We start from the raw sequence: 17,820 nt of genomic DNA on the forward strand, positions 1-17,820 counted from the left end.
AGTGGCCTACCTCGGTTGGGTTTAACCAAGCTCTGGTATTGTGTGGATCCTCTGCAGTCTTCAGGGCACACACAAGCATGCGTGTGATTGCCTCTTCTACCCGGGCTTGGTGGTCCTCTTCCTGAGTCAAGATTAAAAAAGCACATTGTTTTCATTTGTCGCTATGTCTCATGGCTTAAAACAGAGTAGAGTCTCTATTGTGTGTCCTGTTCTCTTATTAATACAAGCTTTGTTAGAGAAGGAATGAATATATTATTGGAAGACCACAACTTTTACATATTCACTATCACCTCTCAACTAGAAGAGATGAATATTTCACCAACCACATTTAAATTTTATCCTGTCTGTAAGACATAGGCCTTAAGTATGAGCTACCTTGTGGTGTTTCTTCCAATCTTTTCCATTTGTTGACATGTTTAAAATTTTTTTTAAAAAGCACAACATACAGAGGAGTAATACCTATAGAATTTGATAAGCTAATTTAGGAATGGAAGAAAAATTATAATAAACATGCTTGGCCAAAAGAATGAAATGGCTAAAAATCCAAACATGTTTTTTTAAAGATACAATAAGTATAAACTAGAGCATTAATAATAAATTACATGAAAATCAACTTCTGTTCATCAAAAGGCAACAAAAGGAAAAAACCAAACCAGATGTTTGTAACACATAAAACTGATACAAGGTTAATGTCCAGGATATATAAAGAATCTACACACATCAATAAGACAAACAACCCAATTTTTAAAAATGGGCAAAAGACATGAAGACATGCATTTCAAAAAAAGAGCAATCACATGACTAATAAATATGAAATTATGCTTAACCTCATGAATAATCAGAGAACTGCAAATCGAGAAACTGATGAAATTGGCAAAAGAGAGTCTGATAATTCCAAGTGGTAGAGAAATGTGCATTGACAGACTCACTGATGGTCGGAGTGCAAACTGGTACAGCCATTTGGAAAACATGTTGGCGTTATCTTGTAAACTTGAGTACTGTACATCCTACAGACCAGCAATTCTACTCCCAGAGAAATACATATTCTTTAGAGAAACTCTTGCACATGTGTATAAGAATATTCTATTTATAAAAGCAAAAAACTGGAAACAACTCAATCATCCATCAACAAAGAACCAATAAATTGGGGTACATTATACATTAATACAAGAGAATATCATACCACAGTGAAAATGAATGAAATCCCCATGATCAGACACCACTTCACACCAGTATGGCTATCATAAAAAAGACAGATAATAAAAGTGTTCGTGAGGATGTGGAGAAGTCAGAATATTCACACATTGCTGGTGAGAATGTAAATGGCTTTGGAAACAGCCTGGCAATTCTTCAAAAGGCTAAACACAGAGTTGCCATATGTGATGGTTAATTTTATTAGTTAACTTGGTTAGGTTAGTTGTTTGGTCAAACCCTAGTCTAAATGTTGCTGTGAAAACACTTTGTAGATGTGATTAACCTTTACAATCAGTTGACTTTAAGTAAAGGAGATTATCCTCCATAATGTAGGTGGACCTCAGGTGAAGGCCTTAAAAGCAAAAATGAAGGTTTCCTACAGAAGAAGGGATTCTACCTAAAGATTCTAATAGAAGTCCTGAGTGAGTGAGTTTCTAGTCTGCCAGCCATCCTACAGATTTCAGACTCCACACTGCAACTTCAACTCTTGTCTGAGTTTCCAGCCTACTGGCCTGTCTTTATGATCCATTATTATACCATAGGATCCAGAAATTCCACTCCTAGATGAACACGTGAGAAAATGAAAACATATGTTCACATAAAAACTTGTACATGAATGTTAATAATAGCATTATTCATAATTGCAAAAAGTAGACACAACCCACATGTCCAGCTGATGAGTAGATAAACAAAATGTGGTATAGCCATTCAATGGAATATTATTCAGCCATAAAAAGGAATCAAGTACTGATATATGCTATAATAGATGAATCCTGAAAACATATAATGCTGAGTGAAGGATGCTGGCCACATAGTCTATGATTCCAGAACTGGCAAATCTACAGAGACAGAAAATAGGTTGGTGATTGCCTATGGCTACAGAGGAAAATGGGGGAGCAACTACTCATATATAAGGGGTTTTTTTTTAGGTTGATGAAAGTGTTCTAAAATTGATTATAGTATGATTGCATAATTCCTGGATATACATATAATTTCTGAACTGTACACTTTATTGTTTTTCCACAGAGTATTCAAATGCATTTATTTGGGATCTTAAAATAGTTCTATTCTAGTCCATTTTCTTCTTAACAGGCTTTTAAAAAGCTGCATCTGTTTAAAGCTAGTAAAATTTTAAAGAAGTAAAATTCCTAGAAGCTCTCAAAACCTCTAAGAAATTTTTTTTAATTGAAGTATAATCAATGCACAATGTCACATTTGTTTCAGGTGTACGACATCAGGATTCAACAGCTCTATACACTATGCTGTGCTCACAAGCTTAGCTCCCATCTGTCACCACACAACATTCCTGCAATACCACTGACTATATTCCCTATGCTGTACCTTTCATCCCTGTGACTTATTCATTCCATAACCGGAAGGCTGTACCTCCCACTCCCCTTCATCCAGAAAGGAGTGGGGGGGGGGGATGAGCAAAATTATACTACTACAAATATGTTACATATACATTATTTTATAGGTATAAATAAAATGAAAGACGTAATAATGGAAAAATTACTAGAGCAAGAGGAAAGCCTTTAAAAATTAACAAAAAAAATTTCTTAAGTTTGGAAAAAATACCAATAAAATAAACATATTTCAGTACTAAAAGAATAAGGAGGAATACTAAAAGAAAAAGATTTAAAAAGGCACAATTGAGAAGAATTGAGAATATACTTTATCCTCTGGAACAGAGAAACAGAGAAGAGATGAATATTGTCACCTGAACAGGAACTAGAATTTCTACTTTTTCCCCAAATCCATGTGACTTGTGACAAGAATACCAGAGTCAGGATTTACATTGAGTTATTGTATTGAATATGGTAGGTTTTATTTTTATTTTTATTTTTTAAGATTTTATTTATCTGACAGAGAGAGACACAGCAAGAGAGGGAACACAAGCAGGGGGAGTGGGAGAGGGAGAAGCAGGCTTCCCGCTGAGCAGGGAGCCTGACACAGGGCTCAATCCCAGGACTCTGGGACCATGACCTGACCCGAAGGCAGACGCTTAACGACTGAGCCATCCAGGTGCCCCAAATATGGTAGGTTTTAAAACCTAAGGGGTTTTGGAGTTAAATTTGGCAACAAGAAAAAATTATGGTTCAGTGCTTGAAGAGACAAGGATAAAAGCAACACATGACAGAGGAAGATATAATTACTCAGCTCCTAGTCTGCATTCCAGTTTTCCAAGGAAGAATGAATGGTCTTTAAACTGTGACGTATGCAGAAGTTAAAGAAGGAATGAGAGTCCTGATTTGGCGATCATCCACTTTAAGTCAGCATCAAGTCCTTAGGTACCAAATTTGTAAGTACTACCTCATAACTTGTTTTTACTCAATGACACCAATCCTTTGGAAAATTCTGTGAGAGACAGCTGAAAAAAATGGCATAAAACAAGCTTCTAAAAAGACCATAGTGAAGGCTTTCAGACTCTTGAGGCCAGGTAAATTAAAATCTAAATAAAGTATGAACAAGTGGTATTCTATAGTACATTAAGAAATAATACATCACAACCAAGTGGGATTTGTTCCAGAAATTAAGGATGGTTCAATCAATTCTAGGAAATCCATTGATTTAATTTACTCAAATCCCAGATATTTACTAAAGAGGAATATTATATATGATCATCTCCATCAATGCTTAAAAGGTATTCAATAAAATTTAACACCTTTTCTGGATAAAAAACAAAAAAAGTAATGAATTGACAGATACTTAACATGATAAAATATATATACAGTTCACTCACAAATCCAGCATTTCACTTAAAGAAAAATCACTAGAGGGCGCCTGGGTGGCTCAGTCAGTTAAGCGGCTGCCTTTGCCTCAGGTCATGATCCCAGGGTCCTGGGATAGAGCCCCATGTCGGGCTCCCTGCTCAGCGGAGAGCCTGCTTCTCCTTCTCTCCCTCTGCCTGCCACTCTGCCTACTTGTGCTCTCTATCTCTCTGTCAAATAAATAAATAAAATCTTAAAAAAAAAAAGAAAAATCACTAGAGATTTCTCTCTAAAATCAGAAAAAGACAAGGATGCCCACTATCTCCATTATTATTTATTATTGATCTAGACATATTAGCCAATGTAATTAGACAAAGGAAAATAAGACAGAGGAAAACAAATTGGAAAGGAAGAGGTAAAAGTATCTTAATTTTCAGATAATCTGAGAGAAATCTGAAAACCCAAGAAAAGTCAATAAAAAAATCACAACACTCAAAAAAATAATTCAAATTAACACAAAAATCAATAGCCTTCATATATACAAACAATATCCACTCAGATGATATAATGGAAGAGAAGACCCACCTCACTTAACCACAGCAGCCAAAAAAGATGAAATGCCCAGGAATAAACGTTTAAAAGAAATGTGCAAATCCAATGTGAGGAAAACTTTAAAACACTCCTGAAACAAAGACAACTAGACTTGGATGAAAAGAAAGGTATCTCATTGCTGGATAGGACAATTCAACACCATACAGCTCATATAAAATTTAATATAAATGGAATAAAAAATATCAATCTTTTTTTCCCTGAAGCTAGACAAATTGATTCTAAAGCTCATACAAAAAAAAACCAACAACAACAAAACCAATTCAAGAAGAGCCAGGAAAAGAAAAGGTTTCTGGCCCTACAGATACTAAAAACATTCTATAAGACCTCTCTAAATAAAACAGGGTGGAAGTATTGAAAGAATGTGAAGAAAGGCCAGTGGAAGAAACAGACCCCAAGTACACATAGATATCTAGTATATGATTAAGGCAGTATTTCAAATCACCACAGAAAAGACAGACTTTAAAATAAATGATGTCCCTGACAATTCTATTGTCATTTGGTAAAAATAAAAATAGATCTCAACCTTACACCATACACTAGTAAAAACCTCTAAATGGATGAGAGACCCAAATGTAAAAAAATGAAACAATCCAAACTAAAAGAAAACATTGGTGAATTCCTTTATGACCTGGAAGAGGGAAAGGTTTTTCTAGCTATGATTCAAAAATCAGAAGCTAAAAAGTTCAACAATACATCCTGGTGATGAGGCTATGGAGGAAAGAAGCACACTCATATGCTACTGATGGAAATGCAAAATGGCACAATCACTGTGAAGTGGAATTTGGCAAAGCCTAACAAAATTAAAGCGAACTCACTTTTAAGACCTTCCCCAAAGACACTCTTCCAGCAAATACAGAACAACATATGCACAACATTATTCACTGGCATTATTTCTAATTACAAAAGATTAGAAATAACGCAATATCCATCCACATGGGAACCAGGGAATAAAGGATGGAGTACCCATATAGTGGGATACTACACAGCTGTTGGAAAGAAAGTGAAAATTTCTCTGTACTATTATTTGTCAAATTCAGAATAGTATTGTAATGTGAAGAAAGCAGGGTGCAGAACAGTAGTTTATTACTTTCTGTGTAAGAAAGGAGAGGAAATATGAATGACTATGTATGAATAAGCATATGAAACAAATACATAAAAGTTTATACTTATTCACATATAAGGTCATACACAAATATCTTTATTTATTTACTTAATTATTTACATATATGTTTACAAAGAAGACACACTAGAGTGACAAACTAAATGAATAAAAACAGAGCCCTGTGGTGGGGTGGTAGGGGGTCGGGGGGGGGGGTTGTGGGGGAGAGGGATGGAGTGGAGGAGACAGAGATGAAAAGGAGACTTCTCTATATAAAGGAGACTTTTAATATCATTTTAACAAGTTAAATGTTTTACATGTTCAAAATATTAAATGAAGTCAAAATAGGAAAAAAAGTAAATCCTAATGCTGAAAACAAACTAAAACAAACAAACCTACCTAAAATTAGTAACATAACCACAAGTGAAAAGAATCCCTTCACAATGATTTCTGAACACAGTACTTTGTAGCCCCTCAGTGGGATATAGTCTAATGATAAAAAGGATCACAAAGAAATCTTAAACTTTATTTGCAAGTTTTATGATTAGTAATAATAATATTGGAATTCTGGAATTGTAAATTTGATATCTTAAAAAATATATGGGTGGGGCACATGGGTGGCTCAGTCAGTTAAGTGTCCAACTCTTGATTTCGGCTCAGGTCATTATCTCAGGGTTGTGAGATTGAGCCCCGTGTCAGGCTCTGCTTAAGCAGAGCCTGCTTAAGATTCTCTCTCTCTGCCCTCCCCTCCAAAAAATATATACATATTTATTTATAATATTTAATATTAATTACTAATTAATATTAATAATTAAATAATTAATTTTTACAAATAGATAAATTTTATTTATTTAAAGAAAATGAATTTTTAAAAAAATAATTAATATTAAATATTTAAATATTTATATATTGCTATATTCTCCTATATACATACATATATATATAGGAGAATATAGCAAATAAGTAGATGTTACTGTTAGGATTGATCCTGATTTTCAGTGTAAGAGAAGAGATAAAAATAAAAATAATAAGGGGTGCCTGGGTGGTTCAGTCGTTAAGCATCTGCCTTCGGCTCAGGTCATGATCCCAGGGTCCTGGGATCGAGCCCCGCATTGGCCTCCCTGCTTCTCTCTCTCCCACTCCCCTTGCTTGTGTTCCCTCTCTCACTGTGTCTCTCTCTGTCAAGTAAATAAATAAAATCTTCAAAAATAATAATAATAATAATAAAATAAAAATAAAAATACAGAAACAAATAAGGAAAAAACCTATAATATTAACCTTGAATTAGAATTATAAATATATCCATGTCTATCTATCTATCTATCTATCTATCTATCTATCTATCTATCTATATCACATTCTAGCTTTATCATTTATAGATCTGGAAACAGCAACACGCCAATAGCAATGAACAACAGCCTTAGAGCCCCAATCTCAGTTTCTAAATACCCTTCCCCACTAAAAGGAACCATGACCACCTGCAGAAATTATCAACCTCCAAGTTGGAAGCAGGGAAAGTCCAAGGCAATCCTGGGGTATCATCTTGTATTAGAAAGCAAGGATACATTCCAAGACAAATGAGGACATATCAAAAGGGCACAGGCCCGCTTGAAGGAGTTTACTAAAAACACAGAAGAGAATCAAATTCAAAATGACCTTGGCAAGCTGGAATGCTCACCCCAATGAACATGATGAAAGCCAAGAGAGGGGACTGTGAAGTGTGGGATGTGGGTTTCAAGGACCAGCTTTACAGCTTCACAATGGAGGGCAACCTGACGCGGCAGCTGACCATGTGGAAAAAAGCAGGGATATTCTCAAGCTGAGTATAAACCAAAGCAAGATAAGGTTCCTAAAAAAGCTAATGCAATATTCTAAGCAGCACTGAAGAAATTGAGGACCTAAATCATGTCAGGTAGAAACCTTATATTCCATGAACTGAGGCCTCCTGGTATTTATACATTAAGAGGGCTACTCTTTTTTTTTTAAATTTTTTTTTTTGATGGAGTGTTCCATGATTCATTGTTTGAGTATAACACCCAGTGCTCCATGCAGAACGTGCCCTCTTTAATACCCATCACCAGGCTAACCCATCCCCCCACCCCCCTCCCCTCTAGAACCCTCAGTTTGTTTCTCAGAGTCCACAGTCTTTCATGGTTTGTCTCCCCCTCCGAGCTCCCCCCCTTCATTTTTCCCTGCCTCCTATCTTCTTCTTCTTCTTCTTCTTCTTTTTTTTTTAACATATAATGTATTATTTGTTTCAGAGGTACAGGTCTGCAATTCATCAGTCTTACACAATTCACTGCGCTCACCATAGCACATACCCTCCCCAATGTCTATCACCCAGACACCCCATCCCTCCCACCCACCACCACTCCAGCAACCCTCAGTTTGTTTCCTGAGATTAAGAATTCCTCATATCGGGCGCCTGGGTGGCTCAGTCGTTGAGCGTCTGCCTTCGGCTCAGGTCATGATCCCAGAGTCCTGGGATCGAGCCCCGCATCGGGCTCCCTGCTCTGTGGGAAGCCTGCTTCTCCCTCTCCCACTCCCCCTGCTTGTGTTCCCTCTCTCGCTGTCTCTCTCTGTCAAATAAAATCTTTAAAAAAAAAAAAAAAAAAAAGAATTCCTCATATCAGTGAGATCATATGATACAAGAGGGCTACTCTTGACATAATAGTTCTTCCTCCTCATTAGCAGTTTCTGCCTTTAAACATTTCTTATGTGCCAGGCACTAGATGATATACCACTGGAGTGGGTGCAGTTATAATCCCTATTCTGCAAGCAAGGAGACTTAGGCTTGATGAGATGAACTGACCATCCAGGTTTGACAGCTAACAAAGGCACAGACCTATAACTTAAACCTACATAGTTCCAAAGTTTATGATCAAGATGGTGAAGAGTCTGAAAAAAAAAGTCATATAAAAAAACATCATTAAAGAAACCAGAGGTGGGGCGCCTGGGTGGCTCAGGCATTAAGCGTCTGCCTTCGGCTCAGGTCATGATCCCAGGGTCCTGGGATCGAGCCCCGCATCAGGCTCCCTGCTCGGCGGGAAGCCTGCTTCTCCCTCTCCCACTTCCCCTGCTTATGTTCCCTCTCTCACTGTGTCTCTCTCTGTCAAATAAATAAAATCTTAAAAAAAAAAAAAAGAAAGAAACCAGAAGTTTTGAGCCCGGGAAAGAAAAGTTTAAAGGGACACATGGAAGGTATCGTCAAATATTTAAAAAAAAAAAAAATTGGGTATAGTGTCAGAAATAATGGGTACAGTTACAAGCAGGCAGGTGATAGCTCCGCTGTGTAACAATGAGAAGAGCTACCTTGAGAAGCGAAGCACCATCAGGACTACTGTAGAACTGACTTTGGACTGGGACTGGACTGTATCTTGACATTTGCTCCAACTACAATTCAGCATGCTACCAGTAGCTAAGTAACTAACTGAGTAACTGAGTCCACTGATCTCCCGCCATACCGCTCACCTAATCCCCAAGGGCGACACGTCTTCTTGAAGCCCAGATAGTGCAGCTTCCTGTTACAGTCTCCCTGATGGTCCACCCATGCCAAAGCCCTCCCCGTTACCAAAGGGTAAGGAAAGCCCGAGGGGAGGAAGCAGCAGCCAAAGGGAGAGGAGAGATGCAATCAGGCTTTGTGTACAGGACAGCAGAGATGCCATCAAAACCTCTGCCATCAAAGCCTCTGGTTGAAGAGGCACAGGTGCCATGAAAGCCCGGGTTGAACCTCACTGGGCAGCCATGTTAGTTGTCAAGTAGAGCAGGCAACCGGGATTAAACAGCATATTGCAGGGAAAAGGCCTCCTTCATTTCCTGGCAGAAATGAAATGATAAAATTCTAGCAAAGACTCTACTTTGAGAAGAGGTAGAAGGCAGGACTGAGAATTGTGCAATTAGTAATAAGGGCCCTGAACCAAGAAGCAGTTAATCTCCAGCCTATCTGGGCGTGGACAGGACTGGCAACGTGGGACATACACAGCAGATCCAGACAGGCCCGACACCGTTCTCTTAACAATACCAGCTAAGGGAGAAGACCCTGCACACCAACATCAGGGCCCATGGTGTGCCCTTAAAGGAAAGAGAATGGTGCATCACTGAAAATCCTAATTCCAACCTAAACACCCATTAACAGAGTACTGAATACATAAATTATAACATATCAAACCAAAGTAGTACTGGAGTATTGGTTAAAATTAATCACAAGTTTTATAGACAGGCTATATGTATCTTAAAAGCAGGGATTACATTTATTAAAAAAAAAAAAAAGTACCAGCTCAATCCATGAGTTTATACTGACAGTGACAGGATCAATGGATTCTACGTAATGCCACCAGTGTCTGGGAACAAAAAGAACCTGAAAAGCAAACAAGAAGTAAGTTAGCACAAGAATAGCACGTTGGACTCTAATCGAAAATGCTAGGAATACATATGAATTTATAGCAATATTGCCGTTGGAAACAGAAACAAGAAAAAAAAACAAACAAACTCATAATCCCTTTCTTTTTATCCAACAAGTTCACATGTTCCACAAAGGATATCACCAGCTTCTCCAACTTCTACTCTCCTTAATCCTGGACCTGCTCTGCCTGCATCTAAATCTTAGTAAAGGACTCTGAGATTCTAATTTTTCCTCCTTTCCACTGAAAAACAGTTGTATGCATTCTGAGAAAGGGCACAGGTAAAACCAGAGGAAGTAGTTTGTCTTCTCATGGTGTAAAATCGAGCCAATGAAGAAACAGTACATAGAGAGAGGGCACTGGGTAAGTGGTGACTCAAAGGAGCAGACACTGGTGCTAGGGAACCTCAGAAGTGGGAGACACAGGCATGAACCAGGGAGGGCAGGGGAAGCCTGGTATGGATGAAGTGTGGTCTGACCCAGGGTTAGGAGAGAATGTAGACAGAGCAAAGAATGAGGACATGCCAGGAGGGAGACGTAGTGCCAGCAAGGGCGGTGGGACTGCTGAGGGACAGCAAGTAGGTAGGTCTTACTGTTGCAGATGGGGCAATGGGAGATAAGGTGGGAGAGTTGGTTAGGGCCAGTGGAGGGCCCTGAATTCAGAATAAAGAATCTGCATTTTATTCTGTAAGCATTAAGGAGTTGCTAAGAATTTTTTTTTTTTTTTGAGAGGGAGTGGGGGGGGCAGAGGGAGAGGGAGAGAGAGACTCTTAAGCAGGCTCCATGCTCAGCGTGAAGCCTGATGCAGGGCTCAATCTCACAACCCTGAGCTCACGACCTGAGCTGAAATCAAGAGTCAGATGCTTAACTGACTGAATGACCCAGGTGCCCCACTAAGAAATTTTTAGTAAGGGGATGGTTAAAATAGCAACATTATGGTAGAGTCTGGGAAGGATAGGAGATCCTTATAGTGGTCCAACTATTAAATGTTAAGATCTAAACAGGAAGGTATAATAAACAAAAGCCAACAGCCAGAGTCAAGAAGGATTGCAATTGTCCAGACTCAGTATGAGATTAGTACCTATGGAAGTTTGAGCAGAGCAGATGGGATGATCCAAAGCTTTGGGGCCTCAGATTTAGAAAATGGGTGGCACTTGCTATGAGCAAGGGGGAGCTAGGAGTTGGGAATAGAGCACCTTTTAGGAGAACTGAGCCCTAAGAAGGGCTACTGCATTTAGTCATTAGGAGTTCATATATGTCCCATCAGATTATACTTTTAGTACAGTGGTAAGAGAGGGAGCCAGTTGTTGGTAGATTAAAGAACGAGCAGGATGTAAGGAACAGTGATACAACAGACAGAACCACATATTCAAATCTGGCTATTAAAATAGAAGAAAAAATGAATTACCAAGCATGTCACACCCACTAGAATGGCTATGATAATAGTAGGAATAATGGAAAATAACAAGTGTTGGTGAGGAGGTAAAGAAATCAGAACCTTCACACATTCCTTCGTGGGAATGTAAAATGGCATAGCTGCTATGGAAAGCAGCTGGACAATTCCTCAAAAAGTTAAACAGAGAGTTACCACAGGACCCAGCAATTTCACTCCTAGGTATATAACCAAGGGAACTGAAAAACTACCTTCACTCAAAAACTGGTACCCCACCATCTATGGCAACATTCTTCATAATAGCCAAAAAGTGGAAACAACCCAAATGCCTATCAACTGATGAATGGATAAGCAAAATGTATATGCGTAACAATGAAATACATTCAGCCATAAAAAGGAATGGAGTCCTGATAACATTCTGCAGCATTACGGTATGTGAAAGAAGGCAGACACAGAAGGCCACTTGTACGACTGATCGTGAGTGAAATGTTCGAATTAGGTAAATCTATAGAGATATAAAATAGATGAGGGCTTGTCAGAGGCTGGGGGACAGGTGCCTGGGGAGTGACAGCTAACAGGTTGAAGCAAGTTGCTCAAGTTAAATTATTTGAGTTGGAGCACTCATATGTGAAGGAAGCAAGAAAAGGGCCAGTAAAAGGGAAGGAAAACAGGCAGGGGGAGAGGAATGATTGAGGGAATAAAATCTCCTTAAGAGACTAAGAAAAACTTTCATATCGTTAATAAAATATCAGACAGCAAATGCCAATGTTGTAGAGGTGATTTTCTCCACTGGACAGCTGGAAATGTTTCAGAGACAATCCTTTATAAAAGGAACATCCACGCTTGCTTAACGCAAAACATTCTCAGTTCATTCTGCCTTTGTTGTCCCACCACCTAGATGCATTCCCACCTGCATTTACGTGTCTGGGTTCTAGTATAGTTGAAAAGATACTAATTGCAAACAGATGTTCCAGAGGTGCTCAAATACCCATGCCTTGACACTTTCTCTTAACCTTACTAAAAATTGACTGTGTGGGGCACCTGGGTGGCTTAGTCAGTTAAATGTCTGTCTTTGGCTCAGGTCATGATTTCAGGGTCCTGGGATCTGGCCATGTCTGGGCTCCCTGCTCAGTGGGGAGTCTGCTTGTCTCCCTCCCCCTGCCGCTCCCCCACACCGGCTCATGCTCTCTAGCACTCTCTCTCAAATAAATAAGTAAAATCTTTAAAAAAAAAAATGACTGTGAGTTCTTGTTTTCCTCCAAAGTCATTCTCCTCTTCACCAGTAGAAAGAGCTATATTCCCTCTTCCCATAGTTCCATGACCTGTGAAGCTGAGAAGTTTGCGTCTGAAGCCTTCTAATAGCAGAGAGCAGCAGGGAAGAAAATCACTCTCATTTGTATTCGTGGGGAGGCGTGTGGTATAAGGACATGAAAATTTATAGCTGGGGCACGCACTGACAGGTCATCAATGTTTTAAGGCGCCCATTACCTGTCCTGGGTTTAGTGTAACCATATGTCTTCGAGCTTTGCAGAACTGAGGAAAACGTTTTAAATCAGGATTGACAACATTGATTTTACTGAACACACTAGATTCTTCATAAGGGATTCTTGTTGGATAAAGGAAAGGAGTGTCTTCGGGAGGAAAGAGATGCCATCTTTTCCTAATTAAAAAAATAAGATACAAGTTAGTACTCTGAACTTGAGATAAAACATCTAAGAAGGCAGCAGCTAAGTCTTCATTTTCATTCAACCCATAAAGGAATATAGGAGCAATCTCATCTCAGTGGTCACCTGGCTCATCTCTCAGTAGTGGAATCTCCTATGCAGACACCTGGTGGAGATAAGGCAGCAGCCAGTGGATATCTCCTGATGCCCTGAAGCTGGGACAGGATCTAGTTTCTAAGATCATTCTTTCTTTTTTTTTTTTTTTAACTTACTTTATTTAAATTCAATTAGTTAACATATAGTGTATCATTAGTTTCTAATGTAGAGTACAGTTCTTCATCTGTTGCATATAACATCCAGTGCTCATTAACATCACATGCCCTCCTTAATGCCCATCACCCAGTTACCCCAACCCCCCACCCACCTCCCCTCCAGAAACCCTGTTTGTTTCCTATGGTTAAGAGTCTCTTACAGTTTGTCTCCCTCTCTAATTTAGTTTTATTTTATTTTTCCCTTCTTCCCCTATGATCCTCTGTTTTGTTTCTTAAATTCCACATATCAGAGAGATCATATGATAACTGTCTTTCTCTGATTGACTTATTTCGCTTACCATAATATCCTCTAGTTTCATCCACATCATTGCAAATGGCAAGATTTCATTTTCTTTGATGGCTAAGTAGTATTCCATTGTATATATATACCACATCTTTATCCATTCAACTGTCGATGGACATCTGGGCTCCTTCCATAGTTTGGCTATTGTAGACACTGCTGCTATAAACACTGGGGTGCAGGTGCCCCTTCAGATCATTCTTTCTTATCTCAAATCAAAGTCTACCTCCTCCTAAGTCGATTCTGTCCCTGATTCTAGAGATACCTGAATAATCCCTCCCTTTCAAATATCTGGATTCTTATCTTCTGCAGAGAAGCCACCCATACTGCTATCCACCAAATAGTTTCCAGACTTCTCCCAGTTTGGGTTGTAAATTCCTTAAGTCAAACCTGTGTTAAGTCAATCCATAAGCAAGAGAAATGCACAAATGATGCCACCCAACTAAAAAGTGGTATAATCGAATTTTCAAAAAGAGAAAACTATAAAATGTTTCAGTCACTTAAAACTTTGAAAAATGGAGATGATAAATCTTAAATCACAAGACACCAGAACACACCCAAACTTCAAGTCAATAGAGGGGGGACATCTGAGGCAAAGAAGGGAGAAGTGTTTGAAAAAGGAAGACACATAGACAAAAATACACAATGGGGAAGCAGAGAGAGAGAGAGAGGGACAGGGGCAGGGGCAGGGAGAGGGAGAGAACTAGTTCTGAGGAAAGCTTAAAGCTCTCTAGTGACCCCTTGCAGTTACAGTGGGACCACTATGTGCCTTTCAGCTGGCTGCTATTTTCAAACTAAGAAGTAGATACTAAAATCTTATTTTGCCTTAGAGATAGAGCTGCTCCATTCCACCGTAGCTATGACAAGTTTGGGAGAATTCTTGGCATTTACTATGTTTAGAATGTCAGAGCTGGAAGAACTCTTAAGAGATCATCAGTCTAATTTTACTTTCAAAGTAGGGGAAAAGGGACCCAGTGCTGGTTCAGTGTCATTCACTGGACTAGTTAGTGATTAGTGGTAGACCCAGAACTAGGTCACAGAGCGCCTGACCTCTTCAGGTGCCAGCTCCTACCTCTGCCTCATGGCTGCATTCCTACAGGAATAGCCATTAAGATAACAATCCCATACAATTTGTTTTGCTCCACTTAAAATGTAACATACAGTCGACCCTTCAACAACATGGGGTTTGAACGGCACGGGTCCACGTATGTGCAGATGTTTTTTCCAATACGGTACAGTACTGTCAATGTATTTTCTCTTCCTTATGATTTTCTTAATAACATTTTCTTTTCTCTAGCTTACTTTATTTTTTTAGGATTTTATTTATTTATTTGAGAGAGTGAGTGAGTGGGCATGTGAGCAGGGGGAGGGGCAAAAGGAGAGGGAGAGGGAAAGAATCTCAAGCAGACTCCAGGCTGAGCACTGAGTCTGATGCAGGGCTGGATTCCACGACCCTGAGACCATGACCCAAGCCAAAACTAAGAGTCAGACGCTCAACCGACTACGCTACCTAGGAATCTCTTGCTTACTTTACTGTAAGAATATAGTATATAATACATATAACATACAAAATATGTGTTAATCAACTATTTATGTTCTTGGTAAGGCTTCCAGTCAACAGTAGGCTATTAGTGGTTAAGTTTTTACAGAGCCAAACGTTATATGCAGACTTTCAACTGTGTGGGGGTCAGTACCCCTAATCCCCTCATTACTCAAGGGTCAACTGCATATGCATCCTTCTTTTATTAATCAGAAAAGGTGGTCAATCACCATGTCATCCCCTAATCAAAAAACATTTCACTGTCCTGCATGCTGAAAGAGAGTAAGAGGTTATTTGCCTGAAAGTAAACTTCTGGCTCCAACCTCTCTTTCCTGCCTAATGCCTTTGTTTGCAATGCACAACTTACACTGGACCATTCACAGGGTTCCTTCTCTATACACCACATGCTTTCCTAGGGCTCTGCTCATGCTGGTCCCTCTGCTCCTCCCACCCATGTCTTGGGACCCATCCTTCACCCATCCTTCAAAGCCCATCACAAATGGCAGCTCCTCTCTGTAATCTTTCTTAATCTTTCTAGCAGAAATGGTATCTCTCCTACTTTTCAGTTCCACAGCTCTATGAAACCTTCCTCAAGAGCATGCTCATTCTGCCTTCTATCACACTGCCTGTGGGCTTGCCTGGACTCTAACTATAAACTCTCTCAGGGCAGAGACATGTCCTACTCATTCACCTCCATTCCTACTCTAACACATGGTACCTACTCCATGAGTATTTACTGAATAGGTATTTTACTATTCCAGAGCTTTATGAGACCAGAAAATATGCTCTATTACAAAGTTAAAATAAAGCTATATTAATTTTATGTCACAGAAAGAACCCAGGTATTTTTTGGTAATGTTTTCCCAACTGAATTTCTTGCCCAATTCAGAACACATGGAAAACAGCTGCTTACAAGGATACCTCTCTTACCAAGTTTAAGATTCAGACTATTAACTCCCTAAGGGCAAGGACCATGGACACTTGATTCACTGTGGCATCCACAACACGTAATAATGCACCTGAAACGTCCTAGACCCTTTAATAAGGACTTAATGAATCCAGAAGTGGACTGTCTTATACCATTTTATAGTTTTCAAAATACTTCACATGTGAAATCTATTCACATGCTTACTCACTGTTTCTTTTGGATCCACTCATAATCCTTGTCATGTCTAAAGGGTCTGAGAACTAGGAAATGGCCATTTCTGCTTTTCCCTCTGTACTGTCCTATAAATGTTCCAAAAGGCCAGGAAAGGAGACTCAAGCATCACTAACTGGAAGAAAAGAAGGCTATACATATAACATTCTGAGTACATCCTCCAACTAAAAGAAACATGTAAACTCTCATGGAAATCCTGGAACCAGGGACTATCAAAGTATTTCCTGACCTACCCTTATATATCTTAGGGTCCACAGACAGATGGAGAAGAACTTACCTAAAGTAATAAAATACTGCATTGTGTCTACATGTAGACACAGACTGAAATTTAGACTTGAAAGGGGCCATAAATACCATCTCATTCAGTGGTTCCCAAACCAGACCCCTGGCATCTCCTCAGGGGCCTGAAGGTAGCAGCAAAGCCTCTTTCTTCCAACAAACTGCTCCACTCTTGTTTATTTAGATTTGAAGAAAGGGTCTTCCTGCTTTTAAACAGAATTTTGAAAACTACAAATGCAGACTCTTACATAACACAGCTAAGCAGACAACTGTCTAGCTGAACTGGGAGTGGAATCCTGGAGCTCTACGATCAAGTTTCTGAAGGTAATCCTGATCATGAGTGAGAGACACATGTGGAAACCATCATTTGAACTATTCCCCTTACTTCAAAAAGGAGGAAATCGAACCAGAGGTTAACAGATTGGTCTTGGTCATGAGGCAGGCTGACAGGGTAGAGCTGGGACTAAACCTTGGGGGCCACCTGCCTGATCCTCATTGCTCTTCCTGTGCAACACACACACACACACACACACACACACACACTTTCTCTCTCTCTCTCTCATGCATGCACCTGTGCATTACCTTCCTTGTACCTGGAATACTAAGTTGCAACCATAGGAGTCCAGATGACAGGGCGTATGGGCCCCCATGGAGCCGATCCACAATGTACTTTCCTGTCCATTTCTTCCAGGAAACCCGAAGTCAGACCATATCACATCCTGTTTTGAAAATAAAGTTACAGTCTGTCAAGAACCAACCAAATATGCTGTATGGTAAGGTTACACATTTTCATTTGCACATCTGCTTTTCGGTAGTTGGAATACTCTTTTATAGAAAATGCTATAGATGGAGGAAGTTAGGCTTCCAGAGCAATCCAAGAAATCTTTTAAACCAATAACATACCTGACGTACCTCACTATTAGTAGTTATTCAACAAATATTTACTGACTGGTTCTAGAAGCTTGTGATGAATCAGTGAATAAGAAAGACAAATATGTCCACCCAAGCGAAGCTTACATTTTAGAGGTTGGAGGGAGAAAATAAACAACAGACGTAATTATGCATATATCTAGAGGAAGAGTGTTTCACTCAGGTAGCAGGAACCATAGTGAAATGGAAACAGAAGTTTTTTAAAACGTCTCCGATGAGAGGAGTAGA

At 39.3% G+C, this 17,820-nt stretch overlaps 1 protein-coding gene across 8 annotated transcripts in view; it reads right to left on the minus strand.

Moving 5' to 3' along the window:
• Positions 1-17,820, minus strand: part of HSPBAP1 (HSPB1 associated protein 1) — a 63,782-nt gene that overhangs the window by 3,920 nt on the left and 42,042 nt on the right. For 7 of the 8 annotated variants that reach the window (XM_064570145.1, XM_064570190.1, XM_064570069.1 and 4 more), the window contains 4 exons: positions 17,245-17,381; positions 12,897-13,068; positions 9,890-9,973; positions 11-121 (listed from right to left, as the gene is read on the minus strand). In XM_064570145.1, the coding sequence (XP_064426215.1) occupies positions 11-121; positions 9,890-9,973; positions 12,897-13,068; positions 17,245-17,381 (504 nt within the window). The remainder of the gene's footprint in view (positions 1-10; positions 122-9,889; positions 9,974-12,896; positions 13,069-17,244; positions 17,382-17,820) is intronic. The other variant, XM_064570118.1, reaches the window with a different exon arrangement.

The sequence above is a fragment of the Mirounga angustirostris genome, unplaced genomic scaffold, assembly GCF_029215605.1.
Source record: "Mirounga angustirostris isolate CCGP_5_RB_7025 unplaced genomic scaffold, mMirAng1.0.hap1 SCAF_1, whole genome shotgun sequence".
Classification (NCBI taxonomy): Eukaryota; Metazoa; Chordata; class Mammalia; order Carnivora; family Phocidae; genus Mirounga; species Mirounga angustirostris.